General features: G+C 39.5%; 1 protein-coding gene and 1 long non-coding RNA gene across 5 annotated transcripts in view; one reads left to right on the top strand and one right to left on the bottom strand.

Moving 5' to 3' along the window:
- Positions 1–17,880, top strand: part of LOC6580884 (RNA-binding protein fusilli) — a 29,756-nt gene extending 11,876 nt beyond the window's left edge. For 2 of the 4 annotated variants that reach the window (XM_015164470.3, XM_002006645.4), the window contains exons 3-10: positions 2,512–2,835; positions 6,500–6,776; positions 6,845–6,934; positions 7,003–7,057; positions 8,838–8,948; positions 9,730–10,000; positions 10,072–10,629; positions 10,735–14,702. In XM_015164470.3, the coding sequence (XP_015019956.1) occupies positions 2,512–2,835; positions 6,500–6,776; positions 6,845–6,934; positions 7,003–7,057; positions 8,838–8,948; positions 9,730–10,000; positions 10,072–10,629; positions 10,735–11,946 (2,898 nt within the window). In that variant the 3' untranslated portion in view covers positions 11,947–14,702. Of the gene's footprint in view, positions 1–2,511; positions 2,836–6,499; positions 6,777–6,844; positions 6,935–7,002; positions 7,058–8,837; positions 8,949–9,729; positions 10,001–10,071; positions 10,630–10,734; positions 14,703–16,478; positions 16,757–16,944 lie in introns of those variants that run through there. The other 2 variants (XM_015164471.3, XM_032730686.2) reach the window with 2 other exon arrangements.
- A 1,400-nt stretch (positions 17,881–19,280) lies between these two features.
- Positions 19,281–21,456, bottom strand: LOC26527328. The gene is made up of 2 exons (XR_004364134.2): positions 21,368–21,456; positions 19,281–21,124 (listed from the first exon to the last, which is right to left on the bottom strand). It is a non-coding gene; the product is annotated as an uncharacterized LOC26527328 (long non-coding RNA).
- Positions 21,457–22,487: the final 1,031 nt, after the last annotated feature.

Raw genomic sequence — 22,487 nt, 5'->3', positions numbered from 1 at the left:
TATTATGTAGAGACGTTTAAAAAAACCTTTTCTAGTGATCTATAATTTTTAGTTTTTTTTTAACAATTTTTTTTTTTTTTTTTTTGCTGTTTTAAGAATTATTAGTAATATCAATTATATTTTATCTCCACATACATAATACTACATAGAAAACTTTTCCATTCAGTTCCTCACAAAAATCAATTACAATAGTACAAAAGATTTCTTTTTAAGCCATATTTTTAATTTCAAGATGAGATCCTATGATCATTTATTTAAGTTTCTCGGCTCATCATTTTGAAGCAGCCATTAGTTTAATCTGCTTAAATTGACGTTGAGTTCATTGAACCCGTTCGAACAGCAAACTGACAGAGCCAATTTGTTGCTTTCTAAATTGAAAACGTAAACTGAAAATCTGTCGAGAGTTTCCTTCCGTGCGAAAAACTTCCTCTCCATCAGCACGAATTTTCTCCTTTTGTCTTTCGAGTCAAGTGCTATAGATTTCTTGCATCAGCAAAATTGCCTTGGATTGACATTTACTTACACTCACACACACACACACACATGCACAGACAGTTAGCGTAATTGGCATGTTAATTACAGGCTGGTTATGACTCGAATGGCAACAATTAAACTTAATTAACATTCGTGTGCAGCTCGGGAGGGAGGAGGACTTTTGAAAATCACACAGAGAGTGCAACTTTTGCATAGAGTTTTTATTGTTTCTCGCGAGTTGAGCTGAGAGGCCGATTGGCGCAAGTCAGCCCCGTTGCAGTTTCTTCTAGGCCAGGCCAAGATGTCTGCATTGACATTCAGTTAATTTCATTGAGTTTTCACTTGGCTAAGGGGGCCACGGGGCACACGACACAGAACTGGAACTCTTGGCACGTTTTCATTGATCTAGAAACGGCGGCGGCGGCACCGTTTAATAGATCGCTTAATCTGTATCATATATTCCGGTTTTGATCATGTCTATATACTTGTATAAATATATACTTGGCTATTTTTCAATGGGTCAATACGAAGTGGTCTAAATTTTCCATAATTGTGAATGTTTCAAGTATGACGAAAACTGTTTTGCATTTCTCTCCTCTCTGCTCTGTCTCTCCTCTGCTTTCGCTCTCACTGACTCGCTTTTCAGTCTACCTCTTTCCATCTCTTCATATATTCATCTCCCTCTCTCTATCTCTCTCTCTCTCTTTCCTTCTCTCATTGTGTCAGCTTTGTGGCGTATAATTAGCTCGCGGGCTTAACCCTACTTTGAACCCACCCGAAGGCGAGAAAATCGTTTTTTTCCTTGCTTTCATTCTTGGGTTTCTGTTGTTGTATTTGTTTTTTCATTTTGTTGAATTTAACATCAGGCGACGAACTCATAAATATTTCATACACGGAATCCTACCTAGTGCGTGCATGGTGTTATATATTCAAAAGCTATGCAAATCGATGGCATCAGAAGTCAGAAATCAGTAATCCAAAAGAAAACAAAAATGGAAAAATAAAAGGAATTTCAAAAAACAGTTTTCTATATGTTTAGTTTTCGCTGTAGCTTGACTTTTTTACATTTATTTATTTCCTTTTTTGTGTATTTTGCATAGCTCAGTAGCTACCTGCAATCGCAATCGCACTCGGAGTCGGTTCTCCATTTCTAATTACTAATGCCCCATTCCCGATACCGAATTCCGAATTCCAAATCCGATTTTGAGCACACATCCGCTGACGCAAACATCAACGTCTCTCCATAGGCCTGTTTCAAAGAAGGCCTGTTTCCAGATCAGTTTTGAATATGTTAAACAATTTTTGCACCTTGATTTTAATGAATCATGATGCGGAGACATAGAACCCCACAAGAAAGGCCGGGGCACCAAGTTCCAACTAAGCTCCGCTCTCTAGTACACTGGACCCAGGTCTCCTATCTAGCGACAATATTTGATGCTTAATTTATTTTTTTCACTATTCCCATATAATCTAATAAAAAGTTTTGTCTGCCCCACCTTGAGAACCAACTGCTTATCAGGCGTAAGCATGTAGCACAGTGTTTATATTACGCTCTTGTTGGAATAGTGTAATTTTGCTATGAGCTTTGTAATTCATTAACATTATATATCTCCAAATTTGAGCACTCATGTGCTGGAATGCAATGGAATTATTATTTTTTTTTAATTTGGGTATATTACCTATAGATATTATGAAGATCCTAAACTACTTATGTATTAAATTTTAAATTTTATAAATATTAAGAATTATCAAACACATTACAAATTTGTAGTTTTCAACTAGGAGAGAAACATTCCACATTTCATAGAAATTACCGTTCTGAGTATGTCTTTATATACCAGTTTCAATCCCTTCAGATTATAATATAAAAGAATATTTTAGCAGAAACTCTTTTTGATTACTAGTTCATAACTAGCTACATAGATATGTAGAGATACAAACTTTATATCTCAATTTACTTTACTCTTACTTTTCTATTTATGTTGCGCTCTTTAGCTTTGTCTAATCGCTGCTCTATGCTTTTTGTATCTTTCGTAGATCATTGGCACCAAACAAATACTCGTACGCCCTGATGGTTACTTCATTAAGGATCGCACCATATCTAGCTCATCGGACAACTCGAATGCTACAAACAACACAGCCTGCTCGCCGCCACTAGCCATAGGCTATGCCGGCGATAATAGCTCAAATAACAACAACAACATCAATGCAACAAACAACATCACAAATGCAAGCGGCAGCAGCGGGAACAGCGCCACGAATGGCATCTGCCTCACCACTCTGGAGAACAGTAACGAGCTCATATTGCCCATTGCGGAGGCTCAGTCAGCTGGGAAGCCCCTAGCCGAAGCGATCGAGGAGGTGAGTAAGAGCAAGAAATGTATGAGAAGAGAAGCCGATATTAAAGCGAGAGAGGTCTGAGTGAGAGCAAGGAATGAACTTTATATGGGTCAAGAGATCGACAGGGAGAGAGAAAAAGTGACAGAAAGAGAGAGAGAGAGAGAGAGAAATAATGGGCTTAAGGTGGATATAAATAGGAACGGTATATCTAGGCCAAAAAGGATAAAGTGAGCGAGCATAAGATATGGGGATTAGAGCGGATAACTAGAGCAATATGAAGAAGGCGGAATCCTCAAAGAAAAAAGAAACAGAATGAAAACAAAATGATAGAGTGATTAAGTTAGAAATCTGAAAAAAATGCGACATATATTTGGTAAAGAAAGGCTACAAATCAGACGAAATATAGTAACTGTGTCAGATGTGCAATATATAGAAGGGGACATAATTCACACTTCACAGTTTGCAGCTGTCGCGCGTGGGAGTCGAGTGAGCGCTTCAGATAAGATTAGTTTAAAAGAGGCAAACTCACAAGAGTAAGAGCGAGTGACAGAAACGGTGTCAGATTGAGTGTGATAAGGTAAGAGCAATGGACAAAGAGAGACAAAGAGACAGTGATATAGGGTAACAGGGAGAAAGAGATTACCAAAGCACGCGCTATTCTATTTTTATTAACAGTCCATGTGATAATCCCAGCTGATCTTCGAACTGGACTAGTCGCCAGCCTAAGACTGGAAAATTCGAAGATCCAAAGATAAGGGAACGCCATAAATTGTTCAAAAACTGATGCGAACTGGAATCGTTGGGATGTTTTTTCTCGTCGAGTCACTGGGGATTGCATTTGCCCATTAGGTTTCGTGTTTCTCTTTCGCCCCTGGACAACGCCACTGATTGGGAGCTGTGGAAGCGTTCGACTTGAAATCTTATCAGACTCTCTGATAAGCAGTACGTTGCGCCGCTACTTGAGCACTTCGACAAGCTCCGCGGTCCCCCTTGCTCACGATTTCTCGTTACGGAAATGTAAACGCTTGTATAGTAAATACCGATGTAGTACCAAGTAGACGTTGTAGATAAAGATTCTCTCAGATCGGAGTATGGGTATTGTAAACTTGGGTGCAGCAGTCGGTGTTACATTCACGTGTGTGCTATATGCATATGGAAAAACGTTCATGAACTATATTAACTAAAATCTGAGCAACTGATTATTCGAATGACTAATTATGCATATCGCACATATAAATTTTAAGTGTTTGGTTATAAACCTAGATATCGAGCCGTTTATATTCATTCACGAAGTGAAACAGAGTCTACAAACTTGAAATTTGGAATGTTTGCCTGATAAAACTGTTAAGATTTTGCTGATACACCCACTAAAGGCGTGTCAAATGCAATAATACTATATCTGATATCTTAGAATCGTTACTAGTTAAATGGGAAATGAAACTTTGAATATTTGAATATGATCATTGCGTGAATGGTCAATCGGCGTAAAACTTTATCTTCTACATTGAGCACGTGAGTTGTTGTTAAATGCTTTGTAGTTCCGAAGCTCGTCATATAGGACAGTTAAGAAATTAAATATAGAATCTATATAGGCTTAACATACAATTAGAGGCTAAGACCTTATTTTGCGTGTTAAGGAAAATGAGAAATGCCATCTGGCATTTATCTAAATTATTTTATTTTTTTTTAAGATTTGAAAATGATTAACATAGTTATTTTTTCTATTTTTTGTGACTACTCTCTTTTCATCTAATATCGTTTATATAGAGTGACTTTAAGAGTATTAGCATTGTCGCAGTCATGAAATCGAAGCCCATAATAAATCCAATACTTAACAAATAGAATGAGTCTTGCCTGTGACCTCCAACTGAATACCCTAATGAACTCTATAATCTCTCAACTAGAGAGATGCCTAACTAACTTGGATCATTAAGACGCTGCTGTACTCTGCACCCGAGTGTCATTAATCTACTTTATGGAGTGTGTTGACGAATGTACGTCAATTAGATGTCATATTATACATCATATATATGTATGTATATGAATGCAACTTTGGCAGCCGATCCGTACGCGACACGTGACGTAATGCCAGAGAAAAAGAGAGAGAGAGAGAGAGGGAGAGTAATAGTGAAAGAGAGAAAGAGATAGCGAGAGGGAGAGGGAGAGTAAGGCAAAGGGAAAGGGAAAGCGCGTCTAGCTGTCGGCTATTGTGAGCGTCTGCTTTGGCTGGCATACTAATTTGCCTGGTCAATACACACTTGGCTATTAAATGACGAGAACGCTGTTCTCGCAAATATTTGCCCAGGGGAGCGCCGTTGCATAGGGCCCGGTCAGCTGAGAGGAGGCTCGAAGGCAAGCTCCGAGGGCGCTCAGGGCTAGCTCAGAGACAAGCTCTACTCAGAGATTAACCCGAGCTAATGCGACATAAAGCTGCTTGTTATGTTTACTCACGATGACATGGCACAAAAACACTATAAAACTATAGCTAAAACGATTTGTTTTTGTTTCTGTTATTTATTTTCCATGTAATTGACAATAATTGCAGCAGCAGCAACAACAACAACAACAACATCATCATCAGCAACAACAAATAATAAACGGGTTTAAACAAATTGCGTTCGTAACCTAGAAAATTGCACCAAAAGAATTAGCATAGAGCCAAATAATCCCCACAAACCTTTCGTCAGTTCTTAACCGTTGAACTTTGAGTTTTGACTGAGGTTTTATTGTCAGCGTCATTGCTATAATTTGCACTAAATATATATATGTTCATGTTCATATATAGGATGTATATCTCTCTTCGGGGTTTTACTCAATTAACAGTTCATTCATTTCGTATTAATTGAATATAATATTTGTTAGGAATGTTTTAGCTGGTAATATTAATTATATAAAATATTAAAAGTCATTCGTGAAATTTATTTTTTATATTTTGTAAACATTTAATTCAACTCTAAACTACAAAAAAAAACCTTCAGTTATCTTAATATGCAGGAATTGGTTTTTACGGTAGAAAATAATCTTGTCATCAATAATAAATACAAAATAAAATGAATTTGAATTGGCCAATATACTTATTATTATACATTATTATCAATTGTAATTTTATAAATAAATACGTACGTCACATTTCAAATTTCGTGCAGTTCAAACGAATGGTCAGATAGATAGATAGATCTAGATCAACTCAGCTTGATCAAGACTATAAGAAGCTTATGGGTTCTGCCAGTGTGCTACATATATTTTGCCAAACAATTATAACTTATTTTTATACATAATATATAATAATATATAATAATATATAATAATAATATATAATAATAATATTATACATAATATATAATAATACATAATAATCTGTGTATTTCCCATTTAATTAAAAACACTTAATCTAGACAGAAATCAGGTTTTTATCATATAAAGAGCAAATTCTTTGGGTATAATAATGATAAATGTATACTCGAAAAAGGTCTCATGTCGACTCTTATATATACTTATATATATTCTAAAAGTTTGTTCATCTATTGATTTGTCTCAAGTTAAAGATTTGATCTTATGTAATAAGACACGTAAATTCCATGACTAATTGATAGATCTGGATTTCAGATATATATCTGAAATATTCCACATACAAAATATTCAGAGGAATTTATTTTGATTTATATCCGTATGTTTTTCGTTGTAGTTCGATGGATATCTGCGGTCCTTATCGCTGCACGATACAGAGATCAAGCTGATCACCGATGGGCAGCTGCCGTTGCGTCAATGTCTGCATCGGGAGGCCTGCGCCAAGGATGTGGAGCTGCCTGCCTATTACAACAGATTCAGTGATCTGCGCAAAGAGTTCCAGCGCTATAAGTCGGGCGATCTATCGCGTGCCCTCGTTCCACTCAAGGACATCAAGAAGATGCTGCAGTCACCTGTGCTGCCCATGCCGCAGTCCATTGGCGAAATGCTTAAAGGTGAGCTTTCATTGTTTTCCATCTGACCTCGATTCGTTAATGATTTCGTTTGTATCTCCATTATGCAGAGCTGAATGCAACACCTGTGGAAGATAATGATTTCTATATACGCGAATCTCGCGATATGGTCACTGTGATTCAATCATTGCTTCAGGCGGGTGAGTTTAGTTTGGGTTTTTTGTTTTTAATTGAGAAACAACTTACATTTATTTATGTTTTACTTTAGGTCATAAGTTTGATACTAATGAAGTTGTAAATCTTGTACTGGAGCCTGGAATTTGGTAAGTTGAAATAAATTAGTTAGTTAAAGAGGTAGTAAAAGTTGATTCAGTTATTCACATTCAAATAATGAATAATAAAATTAATAATATGAATAATAATCATAATAATAAAATATTATTTGTATTTGTATATGAAAGAAATTTGAATGGATTTAATTATCCGATTAGTTTTGTATTTTGTTTGCAAATACAAGTATAAGTAAATAAAAAAATATAAATACCAAAATAGAGCCGCAAATAAATTATTTATTAAATAAGTAATAATATTCACGGAGTTGTTGTAATAATGTTGTTAGGGTAGAGTCAAGGATTGGGAAAAATCTTTATTAAACTAAAATTATACACACTTTATTTAGGGTATTCCAAATGAGGATATGTATATATTAATGAATGAATGCAAAACATTCATTTTTCGAAATGTTAAGTTGGTTAGACTTTTACTTACTTGTGGATTTAGTTTAGATCTCCTCAGATCTCTCAGATCATATTTATATATATATTTATATCTATATTAGGAAAAGGAAAAAATATCAGTGAAAATACAAAATCAAATATCATATGCTTTAAATCACTTTGTACCTAAGGTAGTGCTGACTCAATTTGTGTAAGAGCACTTCACTGACTGATTCAGTACCTGCCTCGCTTCGCTTGACTGTACACTCTCTCATTCAGCGAGACTCACTCAATGTCTCACTCTCTGAGTGGCACTCCGAGTCTCAAATTCAAGCACTCCACAGTCATTCTAGACATTCAGCTCTCGAGCAGCGGACAGTCTTTTCGACGCTCCAGCTTTGTGTTAATGTCTGCACTATTTCAAGTCAGCCCCAGCCCGAAAACACTCAACATATATACAAACAAATGAGAAAGACTTTATATTTAAAAAAAAATAAGACCATTCAGAAAAATAAATATTACTCAGAGCTGACTGTGAGCCAAGCGTCGCGACAAAAATCTTGGAACGGATCGCGGCTCAGTCGGCGATTGGATCGGTGCGCGATAAGAACTCGTAGCCGAGGCCCATCTCTCAAGTGTAGGAAATTAGAAACGCATCGATTTGTGAGAGTTCCTGATGAATTGTGACTATTGTTATCGCTGAAAAAGAAGAAGAAGAATAAGAAGGCGAAAAGAAAAAACAAACATATGAAAATGAAGTGAAGTAAAAACACGTTTGCCATAATCTTTAGCTCGACGAATAAGTGTGTCACATAAATAGAGTAAGAAGCTCTACTGGGAGGCAAAAACTCTGAAATAAAAACCCATTAAAAACAATTCCAATTAGCGTTCAGGTAAGGCAAATCAGTGCAAAACAGTCTCGAATACCATTTCAGATTATGTGTCACAAAATTATGATTAAATTTGACTTTTTGTTTTTCAACATTTGTGCTGTCGCTGCTGCTTCTGATTATTCATGTTTTTGTTTGTTTGTGTTGAGACAACCTCAGTGTGTGTGTTTGTGTGTGTGTGTGTGTGTGTGTGTGTGTGTGTGTGTGTGTGTGTGTGTGTGAAAAGTCAGCAAAAATGTTTATGTTCTTGAAAGAACGAAACGTGACTTCAGAGAAGAAACTTAAAAACTATATACCTCGGTATACAAAATTCCACAGACGCCCAAGTCTATTACAGGGCACAGCTTTGGAATTTGTCAAATGTAGCTTCTATATACAAGCAAACACATTTATAAATATGTATGCATATGGCTTAGCTCCTCTTACTTTACAACGAATTTCACTGAAATTGTAAACTGAAACTGAACTTTGCATTCTTTCTGGTATTTTTCTTACAGCTCAATTGACGACGAGGTGGACGGCAATTGCATCGTGCGTGCTCGTGGTTTGCCCTGGCAGAGCAGCGATCAGGACATAGCCAAGTTCTTTCGCGGACTCAACGTAGCCAAGTGAGTAGCGGGAAAATGGAGCTCCTATAGCAATCTAAAATTGATCGAAATCGAAGTTTAATTACACTGAATCGCATTGCAAACAGCGAGTGGACTGAATTCAATTAATTTTGATATGGTTGCTATTTGATAATAGTTTTCTATATACACGATGAGCTGTTTAAATTGTATGTTAGATTAAATTGAGTCTGTTTGTCATGGCATAAATAAATGCTCAATCAAAGAATTTGATTGATTGATGATTAAGATTTCCAAATAGCAGAGCAACTCAGAATTGTTTAAGGCTTAGCAAAGGTTGCAACACATGAGAAGAGCTAAAGCTTAATTTGAAATATATTTTATAACTATGGATTTTTAAAATTTAATCCTCATCACTTATATTCTCTGCAAAATCGAATAGAATCTATTGTAAACTCTATGATTAGAGATCTTTATATATAGGGGTATTTCAATAATGTATTTTATGCTCTCAAGAGTATATTCCTTCACTCAAATTTATGGAGAATAGATGCCTTGCCATGTCTCGTTCTGAAATCATTGTACCCTCTGCAAGTGTATACTCACAGAGATCGACGTAACCCATTGATAAGCTGTGCTCGACGCGCAGCTTATCAAAGTTCAGCGGGTCGGCGGCAGATTACGGCCGACGACCAATGAAATTCTTAGCTATTTGCCAGAATTTTCTTTATCATATGCGCTCTTCATTAAACCCACTGTGCTCTTCCCTTCTCTCCGCTCGTCTCACACACTCTCTCTCTCTCCCTTATTCATGCACATGCAGAGGCGGCGTTGCTTTGTGCCTTTCGCCGCTGGGCCGGCGCAACGGAGAGGCTTTGATTCGCTTCGTTTCTCAGGAGCATCGCGACATGGCTCTGAAGCGGCATAAGCATCACATCGGCTCGCGCTATATCGAGGTGTATCGCGCATCGGGCGAGGACTTTCTGGCCATAGCCGGCGGCGCCTCGAACGAGGCGCAGGCGTTCCTCTCCAAGGGCGCACAGGTGATAATACGCATGCGCGGACTGCCCTACGACTGCACGCCAAAGCAAGTGGTAAGATGAAATGACTCTCGACTCTGCTCCTTCATTCAGAATATACTCACCTTCTCCCTCTCCTCTTGCAGCTGGAGTTCTTTACCACCGGCGAGTCGCCCTGTCACGTGCTGGACGGCAGCGAGGGCGTGCTCTTTGTGAAGAAGCCCGATGGACGCGCCACGGGCGATGCCTTTGTGCTGTTTGCCAACGAAAGCGATTCGCCGAAGGCGCTGGGACGCCATCGCGAGTCGATCGGGCAGCGGTACATCGAGCTATTCCGCTCGACGACGGCGGAGGTGCAGCAGGTGCTGAATCGATCGATGGACCCGAAGACCTACGAGTCGAACAACCACGGCCAGCCGCCGCTGATAGCACAGTTGCCCACCATGCAGTTGCCGTTGCTGCCGCAGGTGGGTGCCGCTGCTGGCCACGCCCTCAACCCGCTGACAGCTAACGCTAGCCACGCTAACCTGTGCCCCCCACTTACCCATGCCCCACAGCACCTCATCACCTCGGGCACCACCAAGAACTGCATTCGACTGCGCGGCCTGCCCTACGAGGCGATGGTGGAGCACATTCTGCACTTTCTGGACGACTTTGCCAAGCACATCATCTACCAGGGCGTGCACATGGTCATCAATGCGCAGGTGAGCGAACGGGATCATCTCGATCCATTTCTGGAAGGTTCACGAATGTGAATCTATGCAAATGATAATTGTTGCTTAAATATATATAATGGGGATCTCTTTCAGGGCCAGCCCAGTGGCGAGGCCTTTATCCAAATGGACTCGGAGGACTCGGCGCGCCTCTGCGCTCAGCGGAAGCACAATCAGTTCATGGTCTTTGGCAAGAAGTTCCGGTATATCGAGGTCTTCCAGTGCTCTGGCGATGATATGAATCATGTGCTGAATGGCGGCTTGGCCTCGCCGGTGGCGCCGCCGCCTCACCCCAGCCATGCCCATTTGGCCGCTGCTGCTGCTGCTGCCGCCGCCGCCGCTGCAGGCAAACAACCGTCGCTGCTCTCTCCGGGTATGTTAGCTCAACCGCCGCCGCCACCCACCGGCGCTCAGGGCATCGGCTCACACTCGCACACACACCCACACTCGCACACACACACGCATGCGCACGCACACCCACACGCTGCAGCAGCTGCTGCGGCGGCTGCTGCTGCCGCTCATCATGCATTGCAAACGTCGCCGGCGGCCGCAGCCGCTGCTGCGGCCAGCCTAATGGGCGCCACCTCCCACGCTCCGCTCACGGCGGGCACGGCCAGCGGCTTGGCTGGCTTCATGAGTGCCACGGCCCCGGCCACCATGTCCAGCCACTCGTCTCTGTCGAGCAGCGCCCTGGCCCAGGGCGGCCTTACCGCCGCTTCGCATGCCGGCTATCCCTTCAATCTCCCGCTGCCGCCCTCTGCAGGCGCCGCTGCTGCTGCAGCTGCTGCCGCCTCCAATCCCGCGCTGCTCGCCCAGCAGCAGGCGCAGTTTATAGCGCAGCACAATCTGCTGGCCCGCCAGCAAGCGGCCGCCGTAGCCGCCGAGCAGCAGCAGCAGCAGCTGTATGCCAACGCCGCGATGCTGCAAACGCATCAGCTGTACATGCAGCACCCGGGCGCCGCTGCCGCTGCCGCCGCCGCTGCCATGGGCGGCCAGCCGCAGTTTGTGTTCATGCAGCGCCCCTATATGCAGCCCTTTCCCATGGGCTACATGTCCGCCGCGGGCTATCCGTTCCCAGGCGCCTCCTCAGCCGCCGCGGCCGCTGGGGTGCCAGCGGGTGCCAGTGCGCCGGGCGCTGCGGCAGCGGGCAATGCGGCCCTCGCACTGCAATCGCACTCCATGAAGCGCTCCTATGAGAATGCCTTTCAGCAGGATCCGGCAGGGGCGGCGGCTGCAGCGAGTGCTGCCAAGCGCGCCCTAACCCGAGCGCCCAGTAGCGTCTACTCCTACTATAATCCAGGCATTTAGTAGCTCTCCATCATGAATGATGATCGATGATTGATGATTGATGATTGATACGGAAATCTTTGGACATGAACATTATTGATTACTGAATGTACTCAATCAATTTTTATTCTGCTTAGCTTATTTCTCTTACACTTCAATCATAATTGAATGGTTTTTAATTGATCGATATATAAAATCAATCATGATTGATTTACTTGCTCTTAGAAGTTCTTTTCTGTTAGTATTTAATTCACTTGATCAATCAAATTTGATTGATAGGTTATTAACTCTTTTCTGTCAATCATTCAATGCCTTCTTATTATGTCATGATTGATGCATACTTCACGCATATTACTTAATCCAGTTTCAATGGAACTCTAACAATATGAAACTCCGACTCTTCAAATACATTCCAAGTTATATATATTCACTTATATTTCATACACTTAGAGGGTCTTAGTTTGCCCTTAGTCAAGATTGATTGCTTTTCATTTTCGGCTCTTGCAATGCATTTTGAGTGGCGATATGGGAATATAGGGTATGTCTACCCTATATACATGTGCATTCCATTGCTCATCTTGGCAACTCATACATCAACACACACTCACATATACACACTCACACACTTATACCAGACATTTCTAATTGTAAATTTTTATAGTGAAATTTCGTAGTCGTAAGTCAAACGAAAAGTAAGGAGTTTGTTTAAGGTCTAAGCATTACTTACATATATCTGTATATCTATATCTATACACCACACACGAACACGCACACATACGGCATACACCCTCCCCACACACACATAGACACAGACACAGACACACACAAACACAAACACATCCCGGGCAAGCTAACAAATGTGCAAAGCAAAATTGTTTTCGTCTGTTTCTCGATTTTCTTCCAAATTGTTTGTAAACTAAAAAGTAATGAAGCTGATTCGTAAGCTATATAATATTTAACTACTAAGTGTAATGTGTATGTGCTTGTGTGTATGTGTGTGTGTGCGGGTGTTTATGTGTGTATGTGCGTATGCGTGTGCGAAGCGCTACTTCAACAACAGAGGCTAATGTCCTTCAGGTAGCGAGCGTTGGCTGCGTGCTTCCGTCAATCGATCGGTATCTGAACGTCTATGTGTGGGTGCCACGCCCATTAAGTGCAATTTAAAAATTATTATTTAAGCAAAGGCACACACACACCCGCACACGCTCACTGCCTGAAGGGCATCAGGTGTTGGCTCATGCGTAAAAAATCGAACCTAAAACAAAATGTGCAAAACTCAAAACTCAAAAAAAAAAAAAAAAAAAAAAAAAAAAAAAAAAAAAAAAAAAAAAAAAAAAAAAACCTTCTAGCTTAAAGACTAGCGTTATTCGTATATACCACATATATACCATATAAAATAATATTAATAATAATAATGGAATACCCTAGCTTTAAGTCGTACAACTTGTAAAATTGGTTGGTTACACAAAACATTTTTGATTAATATTTAAAAACAACGAAAAGAAAGTGGAACTAAGCACTAGAAAACTTTCCTGTGTCCACCTGTAGCTGTTGCCACAGCCACTGCACTGCGATCTGGGCGACACAACACGCTCACACATCAATATCGTAAATGTAATCTCGATATGCTATATACTATATCCTACATATGCTCATTATAGGTTCGCGCAGATCGCAGTGCTCAGCTGTGGACGGTCTCTAACACTCCGAACTCATAAATGGAATTTGAAATTTGATTTTGGACGTATTTTAAATTAAATGATCAACGCATATACATAGAGAGTATATCGTATATCGTAAATCGTTATATGTATACCATTAGCCGATAAGTGTGCGTAACTGGTGTTAGTCGCAAATTGGAAATTCTATCGATATATATCAACTCTGTGTGTTCTCTGTCATCACTAATTTTAGTTTATAGTCAAACTCCCCTTTTACTCTCTCCCTCTCTCTATCTCTCTATATATCTGCCACTCTGACTCTACCAATCAGATGCTCGTATATTACATACATATGTATTATTCGAGCTACTCCCAAATTGCTTTTGTTTCATTTGTACGTTCTTAGCGCTTTAGTGTTTGATATATAGTTAACTGACATATCTCTTTTTATATATATTTATATATATGGTTATGGATATTTTTTGGGTTTATGCTCTAAGTATATATCTACAAAATACAATTATATATAGTATGTCTGTATGTCTTTAAAAGGTAATTGTATATGTTCTTACTGGGCGCTATAGATCGCACTTTATAAACCAGAATTGTGCCGAGCAGAGAACCAAACATAAAATATAGATATTTGCATAATATTCAACAAACAAATATTTACCGATCCTAACTCCTCTTCTGCGTCTAACAAACAGTTTTGCGCTGCTTCTTGCATTTCTATATAAATAAACGGATAAAACATACAAAATTGATATAAAAAGCATGGGAAAGATTTTTATGGCTTAGCATCTAAAATATTTAAATTGTTAGTTAACTCCTAGTTCATACGACAATCGAGTGGTTCCCCATGGGTTTTTTCTGCAATATACATACATTTACGATCTATGGCTTCCATACAAAAGAATAAAACTCATAAGCAGCCACTTAAAAAAAAAATACAACAACAATTTGATTAATAACATATATAATAAACAAATACATTTGGAATAACTTAATTAGCTTTAGCACCTAAAACAAATATTTTTGATATTTAGCCTAGAGACAATCGAACTTTTATTACAACAAATTTTTATACTTCAATAAATATACATTTCGCTACCTACATATCTATGAATGCTCGCCAATCTTATATCTCTTCCTATCTATCGACCTCTCTTTGCAATTCTCATGCCACTTAAAGTCAACTTAAAATCTTTCTTATCTATTTGATATCTTCTTTATATATCCTGATCAATTTATTAACGTCAGTTGAAATGGTTTAATCAATTCCTTCTCTAGCCCTCTACAATCACGTTCATTTATCACTCATCACTCTATCTCTCTCTTTCTGTTGAGATATACGTATTTGTAACTCTCGGGTCGGGGCTTGGGTCTAACTTTACACACATTTTCAGGCGCATCCTCTCTGGGCTCTTGTCTCTGTGGCCGCAGCGGGTGCTTTATGTAATTTTTGATGGCGTTACGAGTTGCTAAAGTGTTGAAATTGATAGATGACTTATTTTGGATTTGGATATTTTATGGTCTATATACATTTTTGTCTCTCTTGTATGTGAGTGCAACTGCGTAACGTCTAATGGGAAGCATCTAATAAAATGTAAAATGTAATCTGCAATACCACCTAGCTTTATTCTATAGACACACTCATCTTGTATGTAACAATGAAACGATAAATTGGAAAACTATCGCCAAGCAATCAAATCAAACCTGATAAACAGTCAATAAGAAATCGATCAGCTAACTAACTACGTAATCGATAAGCCATAGGCTGTTATTGGCATACAATAGTCAATCATGTATCATGAGCAATCAAAGCAGCAGTCGATAAGAAATCGATAATAAAATAATTCATAGAACAACAATAGGATATCGATTGACGTAGTCGGTAGATAACTCGTAAAAAATTAATTGTAAACCTGTAATTGATAGCCAATCGATTAATTAGCGACAAGTGTTTATATAATCATCGATAAGTTAGCGATAACAATTCAAACTGGTCCTCTGCTGCTTTTGTGTAACTCGTTGAGGAGCTGGTTGTGCTCTCCTAGACCTAACTGTAATCGCATATATATTTGTTTGTACCATGATCTAACGATAACGATAACGATAACTTGACTCTCTACACATACGCCGTCGTTGTTGTCCATGGTCCAGCCCTTTTTCTCTCTCTCTCTCTATGTGTGTGTGTGTACCGGTTTCTACTTAATTTTTTTTTATTACATTTTTGAAGGCTGGTTGGTGCTTGGATTAAACAAAAAATCAAAAATGCAAAAACTGAACGGGATAGAAACATGTCTTAAAGTTTACTATGTGCGCAAAATGTATTCATGGTCTCTGGGTAAACTGGTAAATATATATGTATAAATATAAGTAGGAATATATATGTGTATATTCATATATATATTTATGCTTACATTTTACATATCTTCAAAATCAAATTACAATTACTTTATACTACATGTCTACTCTACCATATTTTGCAAATGTCTAAACGGTGAGTGTTTTTGAATACGATTATATTTAACTTGAATAACTGTGATAAAACGATAAATGATTTAACAGATAAGAGCACTAACAACGTATCTGAACTAACCCTAACAAGTACAACAATATCTACTAAAACGCAACTCTCAACTCCAGTCTGAACTTTTTCTTTCCCTTCTACATCTTGTGTGTTTGCTTTCTCTTATCCTTACCGTTGGCTTCTTCCTCTTCTTCGAGACTAACACACTATACCGCTCCGCTTATAATTGAAAAGAAAAATGTTATAGTATACCCAGCCATACTCACAACACTGACTTTCAATTATTTTATTCTCGTTCTTTAAGTTTTATCTTGAAATTATGTCTCCGGATTTTAATCTATTCCATATTCCTTCGACAGGTACCACTGTACTGGGCGCGCATTTCGGTGCTCACTTTCCGGCTTATGGCGCACCTCAGCCGCCGCATCACTCTCCGCTACTGGCCACGCCCCGTGCGCACCACGCCCATGCCCATGCCCACGCCCATGCGCATGCCCATCACCACCACCATCATCATCATGCCTCCGCATTCTATCCGCCTCCCCTCGTCTACTGGCCGTATCCCAGTCCACCCGTATCGCCCACCACGTACTACAGCCAGCCAGGGGCGCATTCTCCCTCCCAGCATCAGGCTATGGTAAGTTGGCAATAAAGTCAAATAATTGACTGACTGATTGATTGACCATTATCGTGCAAAGCAAATGTTTCATACAAACTTAAAGATTTAATTGCATATTAATTTGAAATTCCAGTCCCTGTTTTATCATGACCTGAAATGATGCTTATTTATATATATAACTTTTTATTTATTTATATTTTTCACAGTATCCGATGGATTTTTTCCCACCCTCGCCGCTCTCACCGGCCAATGCCGGCATCATACTCACGCCCAACAAGAATGCCGTGCCATTTGTGCCACTAAAACAACCATCCAACAACAACAACAACAACAATAGCAGCAACAATAACAACAAATTAACAGCCACGCCAACTATTCATACCGCCAGTGTATCGCAGCCGACGACACCAGTGCCAATTGTGAATGGGGGCGAAGTAGTTGCCGCTGTTGCGCCTGCTCAGTCTGTGAGGGCGAATTCGACACCGCCGCCGTTGCATAGCCCGGACACGAACCACACGGCGAGTGTGGCAACGCCCGCATTGAAAACCGGCAGCCCAAATGCTACAGTGAACTCCTCGCCCATTGTCAGCAACTCCTGCGTGGAGCTCTATATAACGTAGATACTCTTGCTGCCTTAAACACGCTCTCTCTTTATTTCTTACACTCTCTCGCTCTAACTCTCACTCTCACTCTCACTCGCTATTGAGAATGAGAATTTGTCTTGCCAATCGAAGAAACTTGTTTGTAGTCTAGTTTAGAACCAGCTGTAGATAAGTCGCGAACCACTAGCGCAGAGCTAAGCGGCGAATTGCGGCATCATCACTTAACGAAAGGAATCTCGCCCCATTCAAAAACCACAAATCAAAAGGAAAAGAAAACTGAAATTGAGGAGAGAAATTCATGAATTTTTAAAATAGAATTGGTTTTAATTAATGCTTTAAGTAGACGCCCAGTGCAAATTGAAAAATCTATTTATTATTGAAATGCTGCATTAAAAATATTTAATATACACACATATATATTCCAAATATACATATTAGCGAATTAGCAAAAGAAAGCAAAAACAAAACAAATACTACAAATTTATCCCTAGTCAATAGTCAAATTATTTATATAAATATATATTTTTTGCAATTATCTAATTTTAACTGCGTGTTATATCAAAAATATAAGAAAACAAAAAAGACATGGAAAAATAACGAAAATATTGTGCAATTGTCAGTCAAACAATAATAATAATAAAACTAAAATAATAGAATATGCGTTGTTTCATAATAATCATGTTTTGTTTAGGCTAAGCCATCAAATTCTTGTTACTTGTGAAACCAAGATATCTATTTTTTTAATTTGTTAAGTTTCAGTTCGAAAAACATCAACACGATATTATCAATTGTTTTCAAATATGCAATTACTATAAAATAAATCAATAAATGAATCAAAAATTTTAAAAATTTCCCTTTCGTTACTTAAGTCGCCTTGCACGTAAATAAATATCCTCTACTGGATGGGAGTTCTTCTATCTAATTGGATTCAGTCCAGTTGGTTGTGGTATTTCCTAACTCAATGCCAGGCGAACAGCAAGAGCTGCCGTTATCTGCGATCGCGCTGTTCCTTCTGTTGACACTGCCAACGCGCCTAATTAGAAGACGAGTGCGCAAAGCTGTCAGAGTAAAGCTCAATCAAGACGACTCAAAATAAAATTAACTGTGCGCGGTGCTTTCGAACTCAGCTTTCACTCAGCTCTCAGCTGCGCTTGAAGCTTTGTGTGCGCATCCTAAATCAAAGAAAAAGCTCGCTGCTGTCGCTTCTGTTAGCCTGGTGTTTCACTTCAATAAATGCTGCAGCAAAACAGCTTTGGTTAATATAAATTTGTGTTTTTATACTGCTCATGCCCTGCGGATATTTATTTCCAGTTGAATACCAAATTTTATGTTGATTTGCTTAGTTTTCGACCAGGCGAGCAGCATTAATAATGCAGCTGCTGGCTGTGCTTTTAGGCACTGGAGTAGCGCTTTGCCGGAGCTTTACTTACGGTTATTTGGCGTTATTTGGTTAGTTGGCGAAACAAAAATCAACCACAACAACAAACGCGCTCATGAGCAGCAATTTTTTCTTGTCTTGCTCAGATCTTGCTTACTGCAAAGGGCGCAGGCGCCTACGGACTGCGTGTGAGTGAGAGCGAAAGAGAGTGACAGCACATGACAGTAGAACTTTTGCGCTCAACTTGAAAGCAAGACGCAGTGTGGGCAGTTTCTGTGGTGAGTATCTTTTGGCTCATCTCCGTCAGCAACTTCACCACAGCGCTCAGTGCTTTCCCTTTGTCTTCGTATCACTCAATGCCGTATGCATTGGGGATTGCTGAGATATTAAGCTACCTGCCTTAACTGCTTACCTCTCCTCATCTTGGGCAGCGAAATAGTAAAACTCCAAGCACAGCCAAGGCCAATCAAATTAAGTTAGAGTTCATTCCATTTATTTTTTTATTTTTTTTATCGGTCTTAAACGTATTGCCCGCCCATCGAGTAATGAAACACATTGAATATATAAGTAAATTAGAGAGCTTTATTAAATTAAACACCGCACTGTTTGAACGCATATTAATAACTAATTAATTATGAACAACAGTTGAAGCCATAAATAAACACCTTTGATTGCTGATATCTGATTTGCTGATAAATCGTTGACAAATGGCGTTACAAACGGACGAAAGTCCCACCGACCCGTTGAAAAAACTGTACGGTCGTTGTGAACCATCATCCGGTCGCACCGTACCATAAACCACATTTAAAATAGATTAAAATTTCTTTTTTTTCGTGCTTCTATCTTTTTTTTTTATCAAGCAGCTGCACCTGATGACGGCTCGAAAAATCTCCTCTGCATGATAATTTATCAATGGCTGCTGTTTTGGACATTCAGCTAACTGCTGATGTCTCCTCTCTCCATCCCTCTCTCTGCCTCTCTGTGGTCCACTCCTCGGCGGTCTCCGGGGCGCCTATCAAAAGTGCATTAGGCGTGGTCCTGCGGCGCGCCATTTGCGTTGACAACTTCGTCCAGGCCAAACGAAAAGAGCAAAGAAAATAGTTGGTTAATGCGACAAAAATGCAGGCAATATATGTATGAGAATATGTGTGTGTGATTCTGTTTGTGTGTGTGTGTGTGTGTCACAGCTAGTGAGCAAAAGGTTTTGTGGTGCGCGATTCGAACCACGCGCCGTTTGGCATTTTTATGGCCGCACACTCGAGTTGGCAATGCACTTCCTCTAATGCAGCCGGAAATGGCGAATAAATCTCATTTGTAATCGCCAAATATATGTATGTACACATATATATTTTCATATATATGTATATACATGTATATATATTATAAGCACTTTGAACAGTGCGAAAAAAGTTGCGAATAGTTGGGCGCAAAAGTTTTGCGTTTCCCACTCGAAAGTAAGTCAATAAAAATGCCTTCAACCAGCCAATGCAACACAGAACAAACAAAATAGTTCCCAAAAAAGTACCAAAAAAAAAGGCAGAAGGCAGAAGAAAGAAAAGGAATGTCGGCATATTTTGTAGAGCTTAGCGACTTAGCGACTGTCGCCAACTGGCATTGAGAGCCGCGCAAGGGCGCTTTCCGGTTCGTATTAAGCCATCGAAACTTTTATTGATTTAGCGGCTTTACTTTTTCCAATTTTTTTTTTTTTTTTTTTTTTGCTCTGTTGTTGGTCTGTAATAATTTTCAGTCATGGCATCGATTGAATATCATGAATCATGGGATTAGCTCTATTCGGGAATTCAGATAGCAGCGTAAGGCTATATGTTGACTGGGAAAGAGTTTTTGAGCCTCGACAAACATGCGATAACAACTTTTATCGAAAAGGAATTCGAATCGCGAAGTACTTCCAACTTTTGATGAGAAAAGATTCTCCCAAATAAAAATGGGATATCCATTCAGTTTGGGGAGAAACAAGTTGTTCTCTATAAATTTTACGATGACTTTGCGGGATCCATCATTCCAATAATAGTCGAATCGGAAAACATATATGAGCTTTTTTTGGTTCTAGATTTGACTAAGGAATTATGTAACCAATATCTAAATGTAACTCTGAAGAAGTATAGAACTCTTTGTTGCCTTTGATCAAACAACTATGTTCAGTTCAAACTTTCAAGATTTATACTTTACACCTCCTGTGAATAGATCTCGATTAAATACCATAAAATTGAATTAATGATGATGATTTTGACTCAATTTCTCTTTTTTCTCTGTATTCGAAGATCTGATATGCTTCCATTCATAAATATTACTCGTACAATATATTCAAGTAGTAACAGCAGCAGTTCAGACATCCAATTCACGATTAAATTGCTCAAGAAATATTCTTGGAAGTTTGTTTGAAACTATCTGGAATGAAAATAGAAAAAATGGAATATTTAATAAATGGTTATCATTAAAAATAATACTAAAAATAACAAAAAGAAATATTCAAACGTTCAGCTTTGAAGTTCTTCAAGCTCTCAGTCTCACAACACAAAATTTCCAGCTGCGTCTGGAGCTCAAAAAAGAAAAATAAGGAAAGAAAGGAAATGTATAGAAAAAGTTCAAACAGCATTTCGACACCTTCACGAATTTTGACCAAATATTTACCCGCAGGATATGCACTCCAGCGACGTGTGCCTCCCTCGTCTGCCCCCTCCAAGAGCTGCCCCACTTGCCCCCGTTGTGCGGCCCTGTTGCCTGGTTGTCTGGCAAGAAGAAAATCAATTTCAGGCACATTACGAGAACACAACCCGAACGGAATTTCAAGTTGATTTTATTATTTACTTGTACTTGGGATTTGTACTCCGTACTTTCGTATTTGTATTTGTATTTTGTGTGTTTGTATTTGCTGTTTGACAGATTTAGCTGAATGCTCACACAACAGAGACTTTAAAATTGCCCAAGGCCGGGACGGCAGAGGGCGAGGCGAAAAATGACTGCATTGCGTCCTTTTGGGACACGTTATAAGCTCTGCCTGCCTAAGCATTGAGGCATTCGCCTCACTCGCCCGCCCTCCCCACGCTACTCAAATAAATCGAAATATTTCGAGTGCGGCGGCCAAGTGGGAGCTGAGCAATGAATCCTTAAGAGAGCTGCTAGCGTGTCGTGACGTGACGTGACACGAATGGATGCATGCCGCAGAAGTCAATGGGTTGAAAAGTAATCTTAGGGCATTAAGGGATATATGAAACTAGTATCTTGTCGATAGTCGATTATCAAAAATCGATAAACTGAGTTATGAGAGATTTACTTTTAATAGACCATAATCTATTTGATTTTTAGCATATGTGAATTACTTTGATGTACAATAAATGTTATATTTATATTTATATAGACACGCGCTCATCCATCATTTTATAGCAAATAATAGAGGTTGGGCTCGTAAATGGCTGCTTGAGGTTGCTCATTAGGGTGGACCAAAACGGCGGCATCTAAACTCAAATTTAGAGTCAAAGTTTTTCTTTTAGCTTTTATCCGATTTAAGCTAAACTACTTTAGGCAATTGATTCTCAAGTGGGTGTGTGTGAGTGTGTGGGCCATTACAGAATGTCTAGCTCTCCCGCTCTCTCACTCTTTCTCCCTCTCTTTCCCTCTATGTGTCTTTCTTGTAGTGCTCTCCCCCCTCTCCCCCCTTGCTGGCGGCGACTGAGCTGTCGCTTTTTGATGTCTGTCTTCGGCTTTTTTCTAGCCATTTTTTGCCTTTTTTTTTTGCAGCTCTTGTGCGATT

This window comes from Drosophila mojavensis, unplaced genomic scaffold (genome assembly GCF_018153725.1).
Source record: "Drosophila mojavensis isolate 15081-1352.22 unplaced genomic scaffold, ASM1815372v1 contig_81, whole genome shotgun sequence".
NCBI classification, from domain to species: domain Eukaryota; kingdom Metazoa; phylum Arthropoda; class Insecta; order Diptera; family Drosophilidae; genus Drosophila; species Drosophila mojavensis.
This window is presented reverse-complemented; position numbering and strand designations above follow the sequence as displayed.